The 22,821-nt window shown below is 23.3% G+C and overlaps 1 protein-coding gene across 1 annotated transcript; it reads left to right on the top strand.

Moving 5' to 3' along the window:
• The first annotated feature begins 3,815 nt into the window (after positions 1-3,815).
• Positions 3,816-10,175, top strand: LOC145844576 (protein SPMIP2-like). The gene is made up of 5 exons (XM_082951974.1): positions 3,816-3,876; positions 4,422-4,530; positions 4,753-4,867; positions 8,240-8,346; positions 9,913-10,175. The coding sequence occupies exons 1-5, from the start codon at positions 3,828-3,830 to the stop codon at positions 9,941-9,943; spliced, it is 411 nt and encodes a 136-aa protein (XP_082808100.1). The 5' UTR covers positions 3,816-3,827; the 3' UTR covers positions 9,944-10,175.
• The last annotated feature ends 12,646 nt before the right edge of the window (positions 10,176-22,821 follow it).

The raw sequence follows: 22,821 nt of genomic DNA, 5'->3' as shown, positions 1-22,821 counted from the left end.
AATAAACAATATACTACTTATATTGAAAGCTTTTGTAAGTAAATATTCTTTAAAATATTGTTTAAAAAATAAACCAAGTTACAATAAGTTTTATAAAAAAGTTAGAAAAAGTTTCAAAATATATTTGTTACTTAATGTAATCATACTTTTAACCACTTCTTTTTTTAAACTAAGTTTGTCTTTACAGTTTTTTAACAAAAACATTTTGAATGATACAAAACTAGTTAATACAAAAAAACACTAAAAATGCTTGGTTCGAATAAGATATTTAAAACATTTAAAAAAATTGAGGTAAATTTTATAAAGTAAGATATTTTTGAAAACACATTTTTTTATTGGAAATATCTAAAAGTAGACTTATTTTATATCGATCTTTATAAATAACTTTCTGTTGAGACCTTGAGGGATATTCAAATTGTTATACAATAACACTGCTCAAACTTTCAAAGTTTCAAAGAACTTCAAAGTCTTATACTGAAGAAGTTGAAATTAAATCCAACTAGTAGTGATTTTGAAGCACGCATAATAAAGTTCACACAAAACTTGATCAAACTTATTTTGCTTTACCGATACTCAAGTAGTTTTTCACTCATTAAGTTAAATAGTCTTTAAGTTTAGGAGCTTAAATAAATTGTTATAAGTTTAAAGAGTACGTTTTTAGACATGAAGTTTACTACCAGTAAGATATTTAATCCAACAAATAATAAGTTAATGTTTTTAAAGTGCTTAAGGAATTTATGCGTCTTATTTAAAGCTGGGAATAAGTTGCCAAAGTTTGAATTATTTTTGTAAACCTAGTAACAGTAATTTTTTGGTTTCATTCACTCGTATTAACATGCAAATGTTTATAATAGAATAAGTGCAGTAATCTTATAGAAAATTAAGCCACTAGGCACTAAGGGCCCTATTTTGAAAACAAAATACACTGCACTGCGGCGATACGCTCATTAAAAATGGCAACTTAGCTGTGAAGGAGTTGTTATGGGCAGCCCAATTTTTACTACTTTTCACTTTAGTTACTAAAGAAAAAACTTTTCTATTAGTAGTTATAAAAAGCCAATCGCACATTACAGGTAAGTTAAAAATGCTTTTTTCAACATTTTTGGTAGTATCTTCACAGTGGTGAATAAGAACATAAATCCACAGTGTTATCTGTCCAAATTAACGCACGTCTTTAGCCATCAATTTTATTAAAAATAGTGAAAACTCCTTTTTACTTCTTAATTATTTACCTATTGATTGTTTTACTTATATCTCTTAATGAAAAAACTGTTTTCAATTAAATATAAAAATTGTTTTACTTTATAAAGATTAGATGTTAGCAATCATTGTCTAATGAAAACCTAAACGACCTAATATACTTTTGAAAGTTTAAAAGTAAGTGATTGAGTATTAGTTTTTTAGTTAAAAGTATGTATTATTAAGAAAAACTTTTTACAATCAATAGCAAAAACCATAAACGTATGTTTCCATAGCAACATAATTGCTGCAATGCAACTTTGAAATTTTTGCAGCTTTCGTAAATTTTTGTGAATATATATGACAAATGAACCTTTAGATCATTGACCCATGCACCACTCATTAATAATAGTTTATTAAAGATATATATAATAATTTATTAAAGATTGTTATATGCAGTTTCATATTTTATTTTTTGCTTGAAAAGGTTGCAATCTCTTGCCACCGAAACTGGTCGTGAATAAAGTATACAATTTGCATAATTTTTTTTAAAGATATACACAAAAATAACATTAATTATTCATGATAAAAAAGCAAATCACACTTCAATACATAAAGAACAATAATTTTGCAGAAAAATAAAAGTTTGTGGTAAAAAATGTACACTAATGCATATTTTTTGTTGTAATAAAAGTATAATATCTTTCAAAAATGTTTTTATTTATTTTTGTTGTTAAGCATTAGCTATTATTTTACTGAACATTTAAACCTAAAATTACAATTATAGCAAAACAGGCAAAAGAATCAAAAACTAATAGTTTACTAAATGAATAAAAAATAGCTAATTTATAATTAAATACAAAACTATTTTTTAATCAGTTTTAGCTATTAAAAAAAAAAAGTTAGATCAAAAACTTATCTAGTTTGCATAAACAAAAAAGTAACATTGAATAAAATAATTTACCAATGTTCTAAAATTTTTTAAATGTGAAATACTGCAACCAAGACTTCACAATCCCTCCCATTGGCAGAAATTCAAAGTAAATTGCCCTTTTTTATCATCACCTCTAATATTATTTAATTACCCAATTGCTTTTTTAACCTAGCTTGTGATTGTCCATTTGATTTAGATCTCCCTTTAGATCAAACATTAAAAAGCAAGGTTTAAAAAAATTTTCCTACAATTTCAAAATTCCCCTTCATCCATTTAGTAGTAATTGCTCCCAACTTTCTAAATCACCCTCTTTAAGATATGCTGATCTAAGTTGTACCAGTGTTATTCAAACCAGTTATGTGACTCTTTGAGCAACGTTTTTCTAGGCTAGGATTTTTAGGATGTTGTTATTGACTGTTAGAAAAGTTACTTTATGTTTGAAGCTAAAACAAAGTAGATTCTTACATATGCATTGTTTATTTAAACAACCTTCTTTTTTTAACGCATACATAACGGCTGTTGATTATTTTAAGTACAGCCTACAAACAGGGTTATTACCATCTGCTATTGGCTGCACCCTTTTTATCACCTCCCAAGTTAATTTAAAACAATATTTTTGCGCTTTAGGCACGTGTACCAGTATTTTTAAAATCTTATTTTTCTAATAAATTATTTAAAAGCCCTTCATGTGGGCTCAGTAGAAAGTGTTCAAGTTTAAATAATAACCTTATTATATTATATATATTATATGTATATGTGTATAAAATATTATGAATACATAAACTAAATTTACTTCAACAGAGCCCACTTGAGTGGCTTTTGAATAATTTTACTGTAAAAATTCGAATCAAAAAAGAACAATGCATATGTTTCATTAAAAGAACTAAATTGTCTTTAATCATCATCTGGTAGGTTCGAAATGATTGTGTGTATTTTACTTATATAACCCAAAATAACAAACTATTTCTAATGTTACTCATGAAAAGTCAATTAAAGGTTATATACAAAAATTTATTATGCAGATAGTACCTTATCTTATAAAAAAAACTTTTAATTTTAATAGCTTAATTTTTAAGTTTTGTAAATATTCTGACCAATTAAGATTACTATTGAGTATTACACCTAAATACTTATGACCATTTAATTAAAAAAAAGTTAATCATGCAATTTAGTTAGAACTGCAAAAATTTTATCAAAATAGCAATCAAATATGATAAATAACTACATATTTAATGAACTCCTATGACATTCGTTGTTCATACTGATATGTAAAAAAAGCTTTCCAAGATCTGTTAGTAGTTATAACAACTGTAGATGTGGTCAAAGATATAAAGCTGTAAACAGTGTACTTAATGTTTTTTTAAAATATTAAATGGCCTTTAATACTAGCATTGTATAATTTTTTTAACATAAAAAAAAGTCTTAATTTTACAAACTAAATACAATTTATTAATATTAAAGTTAATATTAAAGTTGCATGTGAAAAAAACTAAAAATTTGAGGTGTTTATATATTTTCTATACCTTTAAAATGCTTTAAAATATTATAAAAAAAGCTATTTAGAAGCTAGTTCTTGTAAAAAAATGCAAGTTTTTTTCTTACAAATATGTAGAACTTTTAGAAACTCTGAACTTTCAAAATTATATCTTTCATACAAAACTTAAGATTGCAGAAAAAATTTAATCAAACACTTGTTAGATTTTGTCTTAAGAATATGACTACAAACAATGAAAGTACAACTGCACAGCATATGGTTTTCACTGGTAAGTTAGTCCATAACTTATTTGTTTAATATTATTAAAAAATTACAATTAATAAAAACACAAAACATAGAATTGTTGTAAAACTGTGCTTTAGTAGTAATTGATCCTAATAAAATGTTTATATTTTAGTATATCTGATATCTTAAAAGTAGTTGGTTTTTTGCAAAAAACTTGTAGTAAAATACTTAAGCATTAAAATACTTAGCAAAGCATCATATTTGATTGAAATTTTCATAAACAATAACTGAAATGTTAGAAAAAGTATTTTGGTGTTAAATAAAAATTTTGTTATAATAAAACCATTTTTGACTAATATTTTTAATTTTTTGAATTTTAAGATATCTATTAATTAGTTTGTTAGTTTCTTTACCATTTTTATGAAATATTTTAGTTATATAATTACATATAACTTTCAATAAAAAGAAAACTAGAATAAAGTATTAAAAGATACCTTCACATCAAAATTCAATCAAGACATGACTTTATTTTTTATAAAATGGTGAATTTAATTATTTTTTCAATGAATTACAATAAATTTTTTACAGGACCAGACTATATAAAAAATTACAAATCTCACATGGTGCCAAACTTTGAATACATTGGGGAAAATTTGAGTTCGCCTGAAAAATCTTCAAGCTGTGCTTATTTGTTCAGGTGTGAGTTTTAATACAGTTTTCAATATTCTCAATTCTAAATAGTATCTTGTAATTGTTATCACAGTAAATTGTTCCTAATGAACTGGTCTTCAATAATAGTGGATCTAAAATTCTTGAATAAAAATTCAACCTCCTAAGTATACGTATAATAGAAACAAGTTCTAATCAGTTAATATTAGAATTAACCTGAAATCTACAAACTATATGCTTTCTTAAACAGGCCAGCATCAAATGAAGCACCACCGTTGAAAAGAAAGCACGAGCACGCAGGATCTATTGGTTGGAGTTTGCTGCAAAACCCCAGGGACGACAAGTTCGATTTCTCAAAAATACTAGTTTGTTTTCTCTTTGTTTCAAAGAACTTAACAAGTTAATTCATAAAATTTTTAAATTATTCTTAAAGTGTTAAACTTTTGTCTGTACTATTTTTTGTATGGAAATTATTCAATATATTTTTAATTTAAAAGATATCATAAATCCACGAGATGTTAAGTTTTTTTTAATACATTTCCTTTACAAAATACCATTAGTTTAGTATAAAACAAGTTACTATTTTTTGCAAATAGTTTTAAAATACTTGCGTGATTCTCTGTACCTTTTTTTGTTTAGAAAAGACTTAATGGCTCTAAAAATATCAAACATTAAACTAAATTTTGACATAAAAAAGTTTTTAGTTCAATTTTTATAGTCAATTCTTAAACTTTAGTTTTCAAAAGTTAAATAGTTTTATTATAGTTTATAGTATCAATCTTGAAGGTATTTTTATTTTCAAAATTAGAAAAATAGTATTTAACCAGCATATAACTAAGCTGTGAATTTTCTTCCAGTAACATAAGTTAAATAAAAGTAAAAAAAAATGACTTTCTAATCAAATAATATGGTCATAGATGGTCCACCTTATTTTTACAAGTTGGTCTTATTTAGTAAAGTTTTAGGCACTTTTTATTGCTGAAGTAAAATGTTAGCAACATTAAAGTATTAGTGGTTGAGTTCATTAGGTTGTGGATGGAAGGCAAAAAATAACAAAGTGAAAAATAAAGTTTCCTTAATCTATCCATCTTCTTCTTTTTTTAACAAATTTTCTTCAGTTTTTAACAAGTCTTCTTCAGTTTTTTAACAAATCTTCTTCAGTTTTTTAATGTAAATCTTCTTCATTTTTTAACAAATCTTCTTCAGTTTTTAACAAATCTTCTTCATTTTTTAACAAATCTTCTTCAGTTTTTAACAAATCTTTTTTTTTAATATACATTTTTTGTTTAGAAAAGACTTAATGGCTCTAAAAATATCAAACATTAAACTAAATTTTGACAAAAAAAAAGTTTTAGTTCAATTTTTATAGTCAATTCTTAAACTTTAGTTTTCAAAAGTTAAAAAGTTTTATTATAGTTTATAGTATCAATCTTAAAGTAATTTTTTATTTTCAAAATTAGAAAAATAGTATTTAACCAGCATATAACTAAGCTGTGAATTTTCTTCCAATAACATAAGTTAAATGACTAAAATAAAAAATGACTTTCTAATCAAATAATATGGTCATAGATGGTCCACCTTATTTTTACAAGTTGGTCTTATTTAGTAAAGTTTTAGGCACTTTTTATTGCTGAAGTAAAATGTTAGCAACATTAAAGTATTAGTGGTTGAGTTCATTAGGTTGTGGATGGAAGGCAAAAAATAACAAAGTGAAAAATAAAGTTTCCTTAATCTATCCATCTTCTTCTTTTTTTAACAAATTTTCTTCAGTTTTTAACAAGTCTTCTTCAGTTTTTTAACAAATCTTCTTCAGTTTTTTAATGTAAATCTTCTTCATTTTTTAACAAATCTTCTTCAGTTTTTAACAAATCTTCTTCATTTTTTAACAAATCTTCTTCAGTTTTTAACAAATCTTTTTTTTTAATATACATTTTTTGTTTAGAAAAGACTTAATGGCTCTAAAAATATCAAACATTAAACTAAATTTTGACAAAAAAAAAGTTTTAGTTCAATTTTTATAGTCAATTCTTAAACTTTAGTTTTCAAAAGTTAAAAAGTTTTATTATAGTTTATAGTATCAATCTTAAAGTAATTTTTTATTTTCAAAATTAGAAAAATAGTATTTAACCAGCATATAACTAAGCTGTGAATTTTCTTCCAATAACATAAGTTAAATAACAGTAAAAAAATTTGACTTTTAATCAAATAATATGGTCATAGATGGTCCACCTTATTTTTACAAGTTGGTCTTATTTAGTAAAGTTTTAGACACTTTTTATTGCTGAAGTAAAATAATAGCAACATAAAAGTATTAGTGGTTGAGTTCATTAGGTTGCTGATGGAAGGTGCAAACTAGCAAAGTGAAAAATAAAGTTTCCTTAATCTATCCATCTTCTTCATTTTTTAACAAATCTTCTTCAATTCTTAACAAATCTTCTTCATTTTTTAACAAATCTTCTTCATTTTATAACAAATCTTCTTCATTTTTTAACAAATCTTCTTCATTTTATAACAAATCTTCTTCATTTTTTAACAAATCTTCTTCATTTTTTAACAAATCTTCCTCATTTTTTAACAAATCTTCTTCATTTTTAACAAATCTTCTTCAGTTTTTAACAAATCTTCTTCATTTTTTAACAAATCTTCTTCATTTCTTAACAAATCTTCTTCATTTTTTAACAAATCTTCTTCATTTTTTAACAAATCTTCTTCATTTTTTTAACAAATCTTCTTCATTTTTTAACAAATCTTCTTCATTTTTTAACAAATCTTCTTCATTTTTTAACAAATCTTCTTCAGATTTTTAACAAATCTTCTTCAGATTTTTAACAAATTTTCTTCATTTTTTAACAAATCTTCTTCATTTTTTAACAAACCTTCTTCAGTTTTTAACAAATCTTCTTCATTTTTTAACAAATCTTCTTCATTTTTTAACAAATCTTCTTCAGTTTTTTAACAAATCTTCTTCATTTTTTAACAAATCTTCTTCAGTTTTTAACAAATCTTCTTCTGTTTTTAACAAATCTTCTTCATTTTTTAACAAATCTTCTTCAGATTTTTAACAAATTTTCTTCATTTTTTAACAAATCTTCTTCATTTTTTAACAAACCTTTTTCAGTTTTTAACAAATCTTCTTCAGTTTTTAACAAATCTTCTTCAGTTTTTAATGTAAATCTTTTAATAGTATTTAAATATTTTAAGTGTAGGAAATGTTTTAGTCAAAAGAAAAACCTACAACTTTAATTTTAAGAAAATTTTAAAATATTAAAGTTTTTGAAAGTTTGAGATCTCTAGCTCAAAACTAAAAACGTAGTTAAACTTTTGGTCAATTTTTTAATTTAAGATTAAAATGACAATAGAAAAAGATTTATCTAAAAACTAAACTTAAGTTTATTTATTATTTAAAAAGTGTTCCACAATGATTTTTTATCATATATAAAACAAAGGTTAAGACATCTATATTATTGCAAATGTAGTTTACAAATTATGTGCAACACAGTTTACATAATTTACAGTAATACATTAATTACTACTGTGTTTTATTAACTTTTTTATGTTACTTTTAATTACAACAAAACTCATATTTAACTAAAAACTTTGAAATGCAGCATCTTTTATTTAAACTTTAAATTGAATTTACTTTCCATGTTGTATAATTAAAAGTTGATATGAACATGATTTATGTAAATTATAAGCAATTTTTAAGTTTTAAAGTTGGATAACAAAAACAATTTTAGCGGGGCGGATTCAGAGAGAGGTCGGAAGACATAGAGAGACATAAAATAATGACACCAATGTCCGGCACGAGAAAAAGTGAAAACCGTTCCTTTACAGCTAGTATGGGGTTTGATTAAATTTTTATTTGCATTCATACTTCATACTTAATGAGATTGTAGTGAAATTTAATTGTTATTCATATTTCATACTTGATAAGATTGTAGTGAAATTTTATTTTTGTTCATATTTCATACCTGATGGGATTGTAGTGAAATTTAATTGTTATTCATATTTCATACTTGATAATATTGTAGTGAAATTTAATTGTTATTCATATTTCATACTTGATAGTAATGTAGTGAAATTTAATTTTTATTCATACTTAGTAAGATAGTAGTAAAATTTTATTTGTATTCATATTTCACACTTGATAAGATTGTAGTGAAATTTTATTTGTATTTATATTTCATACTTGATGAGATTGTAGTGAAATTTAATTGTTATTCATATTTCATACTTGATGGTATTGTAGTGAAATTTAATTTTTATTCATACTTAGTAAGATAGTAGTAAAATTTTATTTTTATTCATATTTCACACTTGATAAGATTGTGGTGAAATTTAATTTTTGTTTATACTTCATTTTAATAAAATTGTAGTGAAATTTTATTTGTATTCATACTTCATACCTGATAGAATTGTAGTGAAATTTGATTTGTATTCATACTTAATACTAACTACTACTTAGTAAACTTAAACTGAACAGTGTACCGTTTTTTTAAGTAGTTTTGTGAACATTTTGTTAACAACAATAATAGTGGTACCTTTATCAAGTTATTAGAAGCAAAAATATCTATTTTTTAAACTTAGGAAAGTTTTAAAGATATTTTAATTAATTAACCTTTTAAATTTGTCACCATAGTAGTTTTAAAATATATTTCTGTTGTAGAAAACAAAGTTTTCTTTTACATCATTTAAGAACTAAATTATTTTTTTTCTTCTATGTGAAATCAAAGTTAGATTCGGAGTTTTCTTACTCAAAACAAAAATTTGTTTTGCTTAATTTAAACAGATCACTTATGATTTTTATATTTATATTGGTGAGCTGTAATTTTTTTAACTTTAGAAAAATATAGGAAGTATATTCTCTTAATATGAAATTACATAAAACCAGTAAGTGTTTAATATAAGACGATTAGAAAGATTTATGGAATGAATACAACTTTGATTTAATTAGGTTAAAATTAAGCATAGCAAACACTTCATATTTACAATAACTCACTTCAATTTAGCTTACAGTTAAAAAGTACTGTTGAAATTGGTATGCCCAAAAAAAGTTAAGGTTAAATTGAACCTAAAATATTAATATGTTAGTTGTGCTCTAAAACCACTTATTTTTATTGAACTTTTGCTACTTTTTTCAAAAGTTGTTAGTTGTACCTCTCAGCTTTTGAATAAAATGATTATATCTTTAATTTACTATAGGTTTTTATTGGTCTTCCTTACAAAAACCAAACTATGTTGAATATGTTTTAAAAAAACTAAATCCCGTTATTTTTATCACAAGCTAATTTTATAGCAAACGGCTGTAGAAAATTTTTTTTTTAACATGCGTTATGTTAAATTTAAAGATTGTTACTGTTTTTTAATTATAAGTTTAGATCTTATAATTAATTAAAGATATTTTTTTAAGAAATCTTGGAGAGGAGGAAGATTCAATATAGAATAAAAAGAATTATTAACAACAAAATACAATAAAAAATAATTTTATTTAATTAATGTAGCATTTACTGTGATATTTTTTTCAGGCTTTTAATTACAATATATACATAGCTTTATAAGTTTGATTTAAAAATGAAGTACTTAAAAATTTGTAAATATCAAAAAATAAGTTTTTGTTTTTGACGAAATTATGTTGCTTATATTTGATAGTTTTTTTATTTGTTATTGTTTCACTGTGGCGGTTTTATAAACTAAGATTCTGTGAATAAATTGATTTAAAACAATTGCATCATTATAAGTTATTTAATTTTTTTGGGTTTTTATAATTTTTTTAAAGAATATTTACTTCATTAAACTTTTTTAGCTTGATAAAAATTGCTTGAATAAAGTCTATTTTAAACATTTTCGGTTTTATTTGAAAAAATTAACGTAATCAGAAGACACAAGGTTGTTTTAATTTTTTATTCTGTAAAACAATTAATTACTTATATCATTTCAAATAAACATAATAATGTTAAGTGGATTTTATTTATTTTTTATTTACATATTATTTCATTTAAGTATTTCCACCAAAGTTGAATTTAAAATTTATATTAGAACAATTAACGAGTTAATACCTAAGTTTTTCTAAACATGAAAAAATGAACAATTTAAATTTTCTTAAATTTTTTACAAGATACTTTTTATGAAATGTCAGAAATTTAAACTCGGTTCTATTTTAAATTTCTGTAAATTAAAATAAAAGTTTCTACTTTCATTTTTATAAACGATTAAAAAATTTACTTAACATAAAATGAATTTAACTAAAAACTATTTGAATAATTTTAGTTGTTAAAAAATAGTTTTCAAAAACCTAAAACTACAAAAAATATACTTTTATTAGTTAAGTATGTTAACATAATTTTTTTTATAATGTTTTAATAATTATAGGAAAGTTAAAATTTTACTTTTTTAAATAGTTATTTTTCTAGTACATATTCAGGTTAAAAAAAAATAATACTTTTTCAAACTAATAATCAAGAAACAAAAGAAAACCCATTTAACAACCATCTGATATGCACTTTTTTATCATGCTGATATTATAGTAACTTCAGTGATAATATTTGCTCATTTAACGTTTTAGAGTTTTTTCCACTAATTGTTTACAACATATCTAAACTTAATTTTTATAAAGCTGTCTTCAGAACTATTTTAATTCAAGACGAGTTTTACACGTAAAGTTAGAAAGTTAACAAATTATTAAATTTTTTATAAAAAATAAAAGTAAAAAGTTGTGATTTTGGAAATTTAAAAAATATTAGTATAAAACGTATTTAAAAGACATGCAAAGTTTATTCGTGAAGTCGTTTTAAAATTTTAAGTTTTTGTTTTCATACAAAGTATCAGGGGCGTGTTTTGACTGGATTCCTGTGAACCCCCTGAAAAAAAATTCTTAGAGTACCACTAAAACATTGTTTATTGACTTTGTTTTGGTTATTTGATAAACTTTGAATAATGGATGTTGAATTTATAACAATGAAATATTAAAAAGTTGTAGGAACAAAAAATGCTCGTTTTTGCCCAGCTGAAAAAGATTTTAAATCAAATTCTAATCGTGACGTCATAATAGGTAAAAGTTTTATAATAGAATTTTTTTCTAGGAAACTTTTTACTAAAATACTCATAGATTCCATTATAAATTGTTAATTAGTGTAAACAACTGTTGATTTAGTATTGCTTTTGAACTAGTAAGTACAATTTCACTTAAAAAATAACAATAATAATCACTAAAGTTTTATTTTAACTATATATAATAATGTTTTGTGAAGCTTTTGTGTTATGTTGTTATATAATAATATTGTGTTTGTACTTAAACATTTATATTATTTGTTTATGTGTCAACCAACTGGGTTTAAAACTAAAAAGTTCAATTCAGAGAGTTTTAAAATCATCTTTAGACAACTAAACCACCTGGAAATTTGTTCTTTTATCATTTAATGGTATTTTAATATTTTTATTTAAGTTGTTTTATTTTTGTATATCTGTTGGCCACAAAGTTTATTCTTGATTTTTTGAAATTTTTAACTCAAAGAGATTTCAAAACCATCATTAGAATCCCTGCACCATAAGTAAAACATTTAAATAAAATTTAAAGATATTTTAATTCAATTGTAAAAGTCTAAATATATTTTTAGTAAAATTTAAATTTTTATAGATTAAATTACTTGAAAATTAAAATTTATAATACAAATAGATATATAAATGTAAAGAGTATAAATTTAAATAAAATATTTGTAAGAACTCTATCTATACTAGCATTTAAATCAAAATTGAAATTCTCTTTAAATTTTATTTAAATGTTATAAACTTACAAATTGTATATCAAAATTCAAATATGTTATTTAAAACAAAAGTATTATAGACACAACTAATTTACTGTATAAAAAATTAACTTTTTTATCAGGAAACAATATTATAGAATAATTAAAACTAGAATAATTTTTTATAAAGATTTTTTAATTTAATTGTATAAGTCTAAACATTCTTTTTAGTGAAATTTCAATTTTTATAGATTAAATTACTTGAATTTTTTTTATATTATAAGTATAAATAAAATTGTAAAGAGTTTAAAATTTAAAAGAAAAGTTTGTAAGAACTCTATCTATACTAACATTTAATTTAAATAAAAGTTTATTCTAGTTTTAATTATTTTATAATATTGTTTCCTATTAAAAAAGTTAATTTTTTTACAGTAAGTTAGTTGTGTCTATAATATTTTTGTTTTATTTAACAGATTTAAATTTTGAAATACAATTTGTAAGTTCATAACATTTCTGGTTGTTTTAATTTTAATTTATCAAACTTTAATACAGTATATTAATTAAACAATATTAATAATTTTCTATTACTACTTATATATCTTTTTTTATTTTTAAGCAGGCAAAAAGCATTTTAAACACAGAGTTTTTCGGCTAAATATTGCGTTTTTACCTTGCAGTGCATACCTAAAAAATGCGTACTTAAGCAGCAAATTAAAAACAAAAAAAATTGTGAATCCCCTTTGAAAAAAGTCTAGACACGCCCCTGCAAAGTATTTCAAAAAGATTATACTAGTAAAAAAGCTAATTTAAAAAAACTAAATTATTATTTCAGAGCTTTAAAAACCAGTGTTTTAATTACCAAAATTCATTTTTAAATTTGAAATGATATAAAGCAAATATTATAAAGTTAGTTCTCAAATCTCGAATGAGGACAATAAACTTGGATATTATGTTAAACTATATAATTTTTAAAGGTACCAATGATTACATTTGTAACTGGTATTTATTTTACAAATAAAACAAAAACAAAACTATACTTACGTTCGAAATTGAAATTAATTAAATAAACTAGCACAGTGACATCAGTTTTCTGTTTAAAAGTGCTGAAATTACAATGTGTAAGAACGTAAATTTACTAGTAAAGTAGAAAATTAGTTAAAACTATAGGTTTGTTTACAAAATTAAAAAATAAGGTAACATCGATCTATAGAAGCTCACGTGTGCAATGCAATTTGGTGAAAATATATCTTAAAATTTACAATGAAAATATTCAAGTTTGTTGTGAATAACTCAGTTCTCATGTAAAATCTGTTCTGAACTAGTGTTGTTGGTTTAATTACGATGAAACAAATAAATAGTTCCTTATTCAAAAAACTATTTTTATAAGATTTAAGCAAACATAATAAAAAAAAACTTCTTGGATTACAACAAACTTTTTTAAACAAATTATAAATATTTTCAGTTTATCTTTCTTAAACACTGTTTTCTTACTACATCTTAGAGCTGCACATTATTATATTATATACAAAAAAACTATCTCAATTAGGGGTGCAAAATCTACAAACCCGTATTTAATTTAAGGGCTTAAAAGTACTTTATGCAGGTTTGATAAAATTTAACTCTTTGATGACAAATATTTTAAATTGGGCTTTTAATTTAATTGTGCTAAAACTAGAACTACAGTAAAATAATCATTATATAAATATTAATAATGTGTGCTGAAGCTAAAGACTAGTTTATAGGCCATAGTACAGAAATCAGACTCAAACATTTTGGTTAGAGGTCCTGGTGTACAAAAAGGTCGGTCATCGAGCTACACACCGAAATTAAAAAATTATTTATCTTTTACAAAATTAAATAGTTTATATTATTATTCAATATGTAAAAAATATATAGATTAAAAAATAATTATAGCGAAATTTTGAAAACTATGCGGTTTGCAATGACAAATTTTTGGCCTGCAAAACTTTTTTTTTGTAATTCTGGCTTGCCGACTCGAAAACTAGCCAAGCCAACCGTTAGTTTTAGTATTATATATTTTGTATATTTTGTGATTTTAAATTTCTACACTTTAATAATGAGTTTTAGTTACGTTTTCAATTTAGGTTGTATGATTACAATTGTTAATCTTATCTGTTTAATATTTTAGCAGATAGTTTTAACGTACGTTTTTTTAAATTAAGTTTCTGGTAGCATTTAGAGCTGTCGTTTTTATTCAACAAACCAGATTGACTTAATTTAAACAAAGACAGTAATATAAATTTTCCTATTATTTAGAAAAACTTAACAAATTATTTTGTTTAAGAATAAAAAGTTAAAATGTAGTTCAAAAACTTTTACATTATTTTTGGCTTTTGTATAGTCTATAAATTGAAAACTGGTACTCACTAACTGTAATAATAGTCTATAAACTTTTAATTAAAGAGTACATATTTTATATTGGACTTATTATTTGCAATTTTTTTTCAATTACTTTAAGATGTTAATGCTGTATTAATCCACATTATTTAGTAATTTTATGTAGTACCTTTATCTATATACATTTTAGTTGTTGTTTTGTTAAAAAACTAATGTTACCCTAGTAATCATTGAATGTATTTTTATTGATTACTTTAGAACAGTGAATACGTTCTAAAGATTTTCATAAACTTTCTACACAAACAAAATTTTCATCAATGTGTTTATTCAAACAATTGTTATGAATGACTACTACTGTCTATCTAAAATGATTATAACGAAATAAGGTGAGAAATATTCCAAGTTAATTAAAAAGGTAATGAAAAAAAAATATATCAACAAAAAAGTAACTAATAACTACACGCACAACTATCAGAGAATCACTGATTTACTACTAAAATAAGTTTTTACAGTTTTATGTGTATATTAGACATCTTAGTTATAATGACATTACAACTTGCCCTATCTTGTTTATTATTGAGTTGTTGGTTTTTAGTGTTTGCTCATTACTCAACTAACTAAAAACTTGGATTTTGACAATTTAGCCCAAAAAATCTGGACTTGGAGAAGTTGAAAAAAAAGAAACTTAAAAATCCTTAAATTTTAATTATAACATTTTAAGTAGTTAAAGTTCAATTTGACACAAAAAATCTACCATTTAGATATAAAATTTTTGTCATCATCAAAAATTTGTTTTATTAAGAAAACAAAAAGTTGTAAAACAAATAGCTTTACAGTATCTTTTCAGTGTTTTATACTATATAAACAGTTTCTTACCTTAAGCTTATCTCTAAACTAAAAATCGACCCTAAAATGTATACTTTTAAAAACCTGGAGAAAATTTGCCATAAAAACATTTGTACACACTAACTAAGGGCATAGGGAGGGCTCCTATAAGGGAAAAAATAATTTTTTTATTATTTAATAATAGTTCTTATATTAAGGCTAAAACTGTAAATTGGTTTTTATATAACATCAAAATTTCAATAAGTTTTTGAGATATAGATGCTTTTAATAAAAAATTTCTATACAAACGTATGGACTGCAATTTGTTAATTGTCAATTTCCTTGGAAATTTATAAATTTACTAAAAATATATCTTCTCCTTAATTTTTTTAGCTAGAGACTTCAAATTTTAAGGTAATGTTATTTCAATACTTTCAAAATTGCAACTTAAAAAATAAAAATTTTGTATAAAAAAAAAAGAAAAGTGTGTTTTTTTTCAATAGAATTTTTATTAATCAAAACAAAAGAAAATCTTGCATCCAATCGATTTAAGTACTAGTAATTGACTTTCTGTGAAAAGTTAAAGAAGATTAGTTAATAAATTAAGAACATAGATTTTTAGTGAAATAGTTTTTTTTTTGCATTTTTGGTTTGCGCCTTCCACTAGAAATCTATTTAGCACATGAACTTTGATTTCTTATATCTCAAAAGTCTTTTTTAATTTTGGTAAAGGGTTAAAAATAACTGATAGCTCAAATGTCATAGGGGAGTGCTCGGTGATGTTTGCTGGACTTATGAGTCATTATGATTTGGATGTGTTTTTGCGTCATTAAGAAGAATCTGAAAAAAAAATTTAAAAAAATTAAACAACTGCTGCCTAAAGAACTAATTTCAACCCCAAAAATCACATACTTTTTGATTTTTTGACTTAAACAACTTTTAATATAATTCTTTATTAGAAATTATAATTATTGAGAGCAGTTTATTTAAGTAAATACATTAACAATTAGCTGCTATGAGTTTAAAACTAAAACATATTTCATGAAAAGTTTTAAAATTAGAGAACCAAAACATTTAAACAAACTAACAAAATAAGTTTTAATTTATTTAGATGTACAATACTTTATAAACATTAAACAGTAGTAATTTGAAAACAGTATTAAAGCTAATAAAAAAATAATTCAGATAAACATTTATTGTTTAATTAAATAAAAGTACTTAAACTTAAAGATTAAAATTACACTTATTTTAATAAATTTACATGCACTTTCTATGATGTATAAGTCTTAAATCTTTTACTCTTAGACAGGTACTCTCAATATTCATAATGACCAAAAATGATTTTAAATGTATTTTATGTGTCTATATATACATGCAATTAAATGACATTACATCAGTAATATCTTTCTGCCTAGCTGACTTAACACATTTTATATCCTAAATCAAAAAACTAAAAGTAAAACGGCAGAAGAATTTGCTTTTTATATATTAAAAAAAAAGTATGATTTTACAGACAAAATTTGCATATTTAGTGTAATAATGGCGTCATAATGCAACAAAAATAGTTGAAATGTCTTTAATTTATGCCTATAATTATAAGCTTTCATTTAAGATACAAATTATAAGTCTAGGACATATATAAGTAATTTTATTACTATTTAAGATAAAATATGTGATTTTTGGGGTTGAAATTAATTTTTTAGGTAGCAACTTTTTTTTTGCAAACTTATAATTTTTTTTTAGATTTATTCTTTTAACTAAGCAAAAACACATCCCAATCATATATACTTATTTGAATTTTACAATATAACCATAAAAATGTGCTGTACTCCCTACCCCTACATTTTACAGACACATTTTGCACATTTAAGGTAATTATGACCTCATAATACATCAAAAGCAGTTAGGGCATAGGGGGGTATTAAACATTTTTTTTGTTATAAAATCTTATTTTTTTAATTTTTCAAAAAATCTTTCCAACAGAATTTTCTAAATATATCAAAGAACACTTCTTGAAATTTTGAGGTAGTTATCTCAAAAAACGTAGGAGAAGATAGATTTTTAGTGGTTTTGAGTTATTTGCTGTTTTAATTTGTGCCTCCCATATGGATCCTATTGCTGCCTCCAACTTTGACTGGCTGTATCTCAAAAATTACTTTGAATTTTTATAGTATGTAAAATGCGTCTTGTAGCTTAGGAAAAACTATATAAAATAAGATCAAATTTCAAAAAAAAAGTGTTAAACTCCCCATGCCCTTAATATGTCTTGAAATATCTGTCAATAAGTATAAGCTTTCATTAAAGACGTAAATTATAAGTCTAGGACATGTATAAGTGATTTTATTAGTGTTTAAATCAAAAAATTGAAAAGTATGTAATTTTTGGGGTTGAAATTAGTTTTTTGGCAGCAGTTGTTTGTTTTTGAACTTTTTTTTTCAGATTCTTCTTAATGAAGCAAAAACACATCCAAATCATAATGACTTGGATGAATATTACAATATGACCAAAAAAATGTAATGTACACCCTACCCCTAAATAATACTGTAAAAAATAAGATCAACTTGTAAAAAATCAAAGTGACCCCCCTACAACCTTAAAATGTAGTCAAAAAAAGTTTACTCTTACTTAAATACTATATAAATATATATACAGCAAATAACATGGTTAAATAAACTTAAACACTTTCCACAGAGTCCAATTTAAGGGCTTTTAAATAATTTATTAAGAAAAGTAGGTAAAAAAACCAGAACATGTGTTTCATAAAGCTAAATGCTTTAATCATCAGCTAGTGTGGTTTGAAATAAATGGCACTTTGCTAAACAATGATACAAAAGTTATACAAAAAAAACAAAAAACACTATATTTTAATTATTAAACATTGTACAGTACAAATATTCAGTGCAAAAATTATCTTCCATTCAAACAAACAACTAAAATTCACAAAACTACAGTTAAGTGACTATGAAATACTTAAAAACTTTTTCTTTACAAAATTTAACATTGATTTTTATTTGAAAGCTTAAGATATAAGTTATAAATAAAATTTTTAGGGTATAAATTTTTTTTAAACTTTTGAGATAAAGAATTTTTGTAAAAAGTTTTTGATACAAATATAGTAGGGTTGCCACACACTCAGGATAACTCAAGATATTGTGATTTTTTTAACTCAGATTGACTCAGAATAAGTTTATTTTTTTATAAGACTCTTATATAAGAATTAAAAGAAAAACTCAAGACTGATTTTTCCTAGAACTTAAATGAGATTTAGTTGATCCAGTCTCAATGTTTTATTATTTAAAAGTATTTTTTTTTGTTTAACATCTAATTTAGACGCATATGTATCAGACTTATTTCTTTTTTCAAATAAAAATGAACATGAGGTATAAGTAGTTTGTATCAGAAAATAAAACTTTTTTAAGGATTAAAAAAACTAAGAGTATAGTAACTAAACTACGGATAGTTTAAGGTCACTCACGGAAGTTTTTATTGCTCAGGATAGTTTTTTTTTTGACTTAAAGAGTGGCAACTCTGATATATGGACCAAAATTTTTTGTTTTAAATTTTCTTCTAAAAGTTCACTTAAAAACTATCTCCTTCATTTTTTCAAGCTACATCCTCTCATTTCAGAAATAATTTGTTATATAGTTTAAAAACTTTTAATTTTGTGGTTAAGAAAAATTAAAAATTTTAGATAACACAAAACAAAAAAATGCTTTTTACTTAAGTTTTTTTTTTGATAATAAAAAATACTTTGCTTTAGAAAATTTTCAACCTTAGTAGTGGACTTACTGTAAAAATTAAAAAAGAAAGTGTTAAAAATATAGGAGAACAGACCTTTTTGTAAAATAGTCTTACTTAATTACCACCTTACATTAGGAACCTATTGATCTAACCAACTTAAATTGCTTTTATCTAATTTACTTTGCATTTTGTTAGGCCGTTAAGAATGTCTGATATAATAAAACTGTACAAAATAAGATAAAATTGTAAAAAAAAACTAAGCATTCCCCCTAATTCCTTTAGTAGGAACATACTAAACCACAATTCAACTAAAAAGAATTTTTAAAACATTTGGAATTGAATTCCTCAATTTAATTTCCTTAACATTTAAAAAAAAAGTATGTTGTAGGTCACAAGTTTTGTTGGCAGGATGGATGCTGTTTGTGGGTTGTACGTTTTTCACCCCTAGTGTAACTTAAGTCAGTTTTCTTAGCTGTTCATTTTTAAACAGCATAGAAGTCAGAGTTTTCTCTCACTTTTATATTCACTGCTTTGACAGACCTTTAAAAATAATCTCTCTCCTTAGCTATGATTGATTTGCTTTTTTGTATCCATATTATTTATTGCCCTTCATAGCTAAAATCGCCCACTCTTAGAAAACCCTGTCTAAACTAATGTGTCTAAAAATGTATAAAAGCTGAGCAGTTGATCAGTAAAATAAATGCTTGGTAGATTGTTTAGTACATAATCCAGGGTTGCCACTTGGTCAGGAAATCAGGAAAAGTCAGGAAAAATTTTAAAAAATGACAAAAGTCAGGAAAAGTCTGGAAAAAATGGGGGGCTTTGAAAAAAAGTCAGGAAAAGTCAGTAAATTTGTAACATTTAAAAGAAAGTCAGATTTTGTCAGTTTAAGTTTACAAAATTCCTTGTTTTCCAAAGCCTTTAATGGTTAAAATTAATTAAAAGTCCTTTAAAGTCAGAAAAAAACTCAAAAATTTTCCTAGAAATTTACAAAAATATTTAATTTTATTTTCATTGCCTTTACCTGGTATAAATTAGTAAAATATCCTTTGTAAAACTGCAAAAAATTTCTATTAGCATATTGAACAAGTACCCTACTTGAACAAGCAGATTTTGTAAGCTTTTTAATATTGATGATCTGTAGCAAGGATACTTCCATAGTGAAACTGTGATATATACACAAAAGCATAATTTTAGAATCAAAGTGTTTTTTGTTTAAATAATTGAGTTCTTTATAACTAAGCAGTTAATGTGTATACTTTACCTCTTTATAATTTTTTCGAAATTGTTTAAATTAAAAAAATAAGTTATAAGAGAGTTAAATGTCAAAATTAAGTTTACTTATTGTTTGTATTTTTGTAGAGTAACTAAGTAACTTAGTAAGTTTTTAAAGTAAATAAGAGTATATTTGTTTGTTACAAATTTTATACTAAATGATAAGAGAAAATATTTTATACAACAGATATATAGTTTACTTTTTTATGTCTTTTTCTTTACAAATACTTAGTATATTATTTTTTAAATTGATTTTTAATTTTAGGATTTTATACTAAATAATTTGGGTAAAATTTTATTAAACTAAGTGAACAATTTATATAAGTAAAACTGATTTAGAAAAGTCAGGAAATCTTGGTAAAAAGTCAGGAAAAGCCAGGAAATATTTCTCAGCTTGATCAGTGGCAACCATGATAATCTGTTAGTCAGTTACTACTATTGTTGTGCTTAATCCATATTTATCAGTTTGAATTAAATTATTTTATGCTAAAATATATTCTTAATAAGTTTTTAATGAAACTAATGTTTGAAATAAACTAATTCCTAATATTCAAATGAATATACCAGCTTTAATTTAATGTTTACTATCATTTCACTAAAAACTGTTTATATCTAATATTGAATTAAAAATGTTTTGAATACTTTTCTGTGAGAAAAAACTAAGCTAAAAAGTAAGCATTTTCAAAGTGTTTAAAATTTTGTAACCTCTTGTTAGTAAAGTTTATATCCAATGTTTAGCCTTAATAGTTGTTTAAATGTTAAGAATATCATCAAACAACTAATTATTACCAAATGTTAAAAACATTAAAAGTAAGTATATCAAAATATTTTTTTTACTTTAAATTAGATTTTAAAAGCACTCGTACAATCTAAGAGACATTATTCTAATAATATTACCCCTCAAAAACAAAAATTTGTGCTTGTACTTTTCTAAAAACATGTAACAAACTAAGAAAATTGAAGAAAAAACTAACATTATTTTTACAAGATTCCCAAGCTATATCAAATGTAGAATAGTTTTAAGTTTTCACCTAACAATGCTGTCTTAAAAATCCTTTTAAGTAAAAGTTGGTAAACTGTGATTAAGTAATAGAATTTTTTTAATGAACATGTTAAAAACTTCAAACAAACTTTGTTCTAGTTTTCTACAGTATATTCATTAGACTTTTTTACTTCGTTTTATTTTAAAAATATATTTTGAGTAGTCATAACTCATAATCTTTAGTAAAAAAAAAGATTTTAAGCTTCAAACATAATTTAATTAGTGAGCCCTGAATTGTAAAGGTTTACTGCTACTGTTTTACATTTCTTTACTTAAATCTAATAATATGTTTTTATCACATATGCCTAGAGTTATTTCAATTCTTAATCTGGATAATATAGGTAGTATTTCATAGAACTGTATTTTTGAAGACTAATAGAAAGTAGGTCATACATAAGTTGTTTGTGTATGTATGATTTCATAAACAAATAAATTCAGTTTCATTTAATTTTACATGAAAAAATGTTTTTGTTGTTGTCAAAAATTCAGAATTTTGTGTTTTGTGTATGAAAATATAGTGATGCTGTTAAGTTTAAAAAGATTTGCAGTAGTGTGTTGTTGTAGGAAAGTTATTTGTTGTATTTATATACCACTTGCAGCTTTAAAATATTGAAGAAAATTGAATAAATTTCTTGTTATTTGCTGATTAAGCTGTGTAAAAAATCAAAAAACTGAGAAAATGAGCAATTTTTCTCTAATTACTTTAAACTGTAAATGGTATTTAAAAACACCTAATATAAAAAATGATATATTTTTTATTGTTTAATGTTGAAGCTTTTTAATTTTTTGAAAATGTTCCATTACTTAATGTTTTGAATAAAACTCTAATTTTTAAATTTTATTATTCAAAAGAGATCAAGAACGTTTTTAAATACATTGATGTTCTGTTTTTATCAAAGAAAATTCTTAGTTGAAAAAGCAATTTATCATTGTAGAAAATAAGTGTAAAGCTTGCTACTTCTTAAATTATTTATTTAAATTATACACTCATTATATCTATTAGTATGTTTCGAAAAAAAAAAGAGTTTGTGGATTATTGTAGATGTTATAATAGAACATTTTAAATAATAATATTGTATTATATGATTTATTTTAGTCATAATACCACAGAACAGTGGTCTTCACTCACTAAACTATTAGAAAAAAAGTTCTGTGATCAATATAATATGAAAATTGTTATTTACTAATACAACACATTTTTTTAATTTTTTAAGTTTTACTGTATAAATGATGGATTAAAAACTTTTAACTATTTTTATTATATTATAACTAATTTTTTTTTAATAAAACGATAAAACAAACAATGTTCAAATAACATTTTTTACCTTTCTAAATTTTC

This window comes from Thalia democratica, chromosome 9 (assembly GCF_965202585.1).
Source record: "Thalia democratica chromosome 9, ktThaDemo2.hap1.1, whole genome shotgun sequence".
Classification (NCBI taxonomy): Eukaryota; Metazoa; Chordata; class Thaliacea; order Salpida; family Salpidae; genus Thalia; species Thalia democratica.
This window is presented reverse-complemented; position numbering and strand designations above follow the sequence as displayed.

Excerpts from the sequence above, each read along its gene's own strand:
- LOC145844576 (XM_082951974.1), top strand. The coding sequence starts at position 3,828 with ATGACTACAAACAATGAAAGTACAACTGCACAGCATATGGTTTTCACT. Across the intron at positions 4,531-4,752 it reads AGCTGTGCTTATTTGTTCAG|GCCAGCATCAAATGAAGCAC; the intron begins GTGTGAGTTTTA and ends TTTCTTAAACAG. Across the intron at positions 4,868-8,239 it reads TCGATTTCTCAAAAATACTA|CGGGGCGGATTCAGAGAGAG; the intron begins GTTTGTTTTCTC and ends AAACAATTTTAG.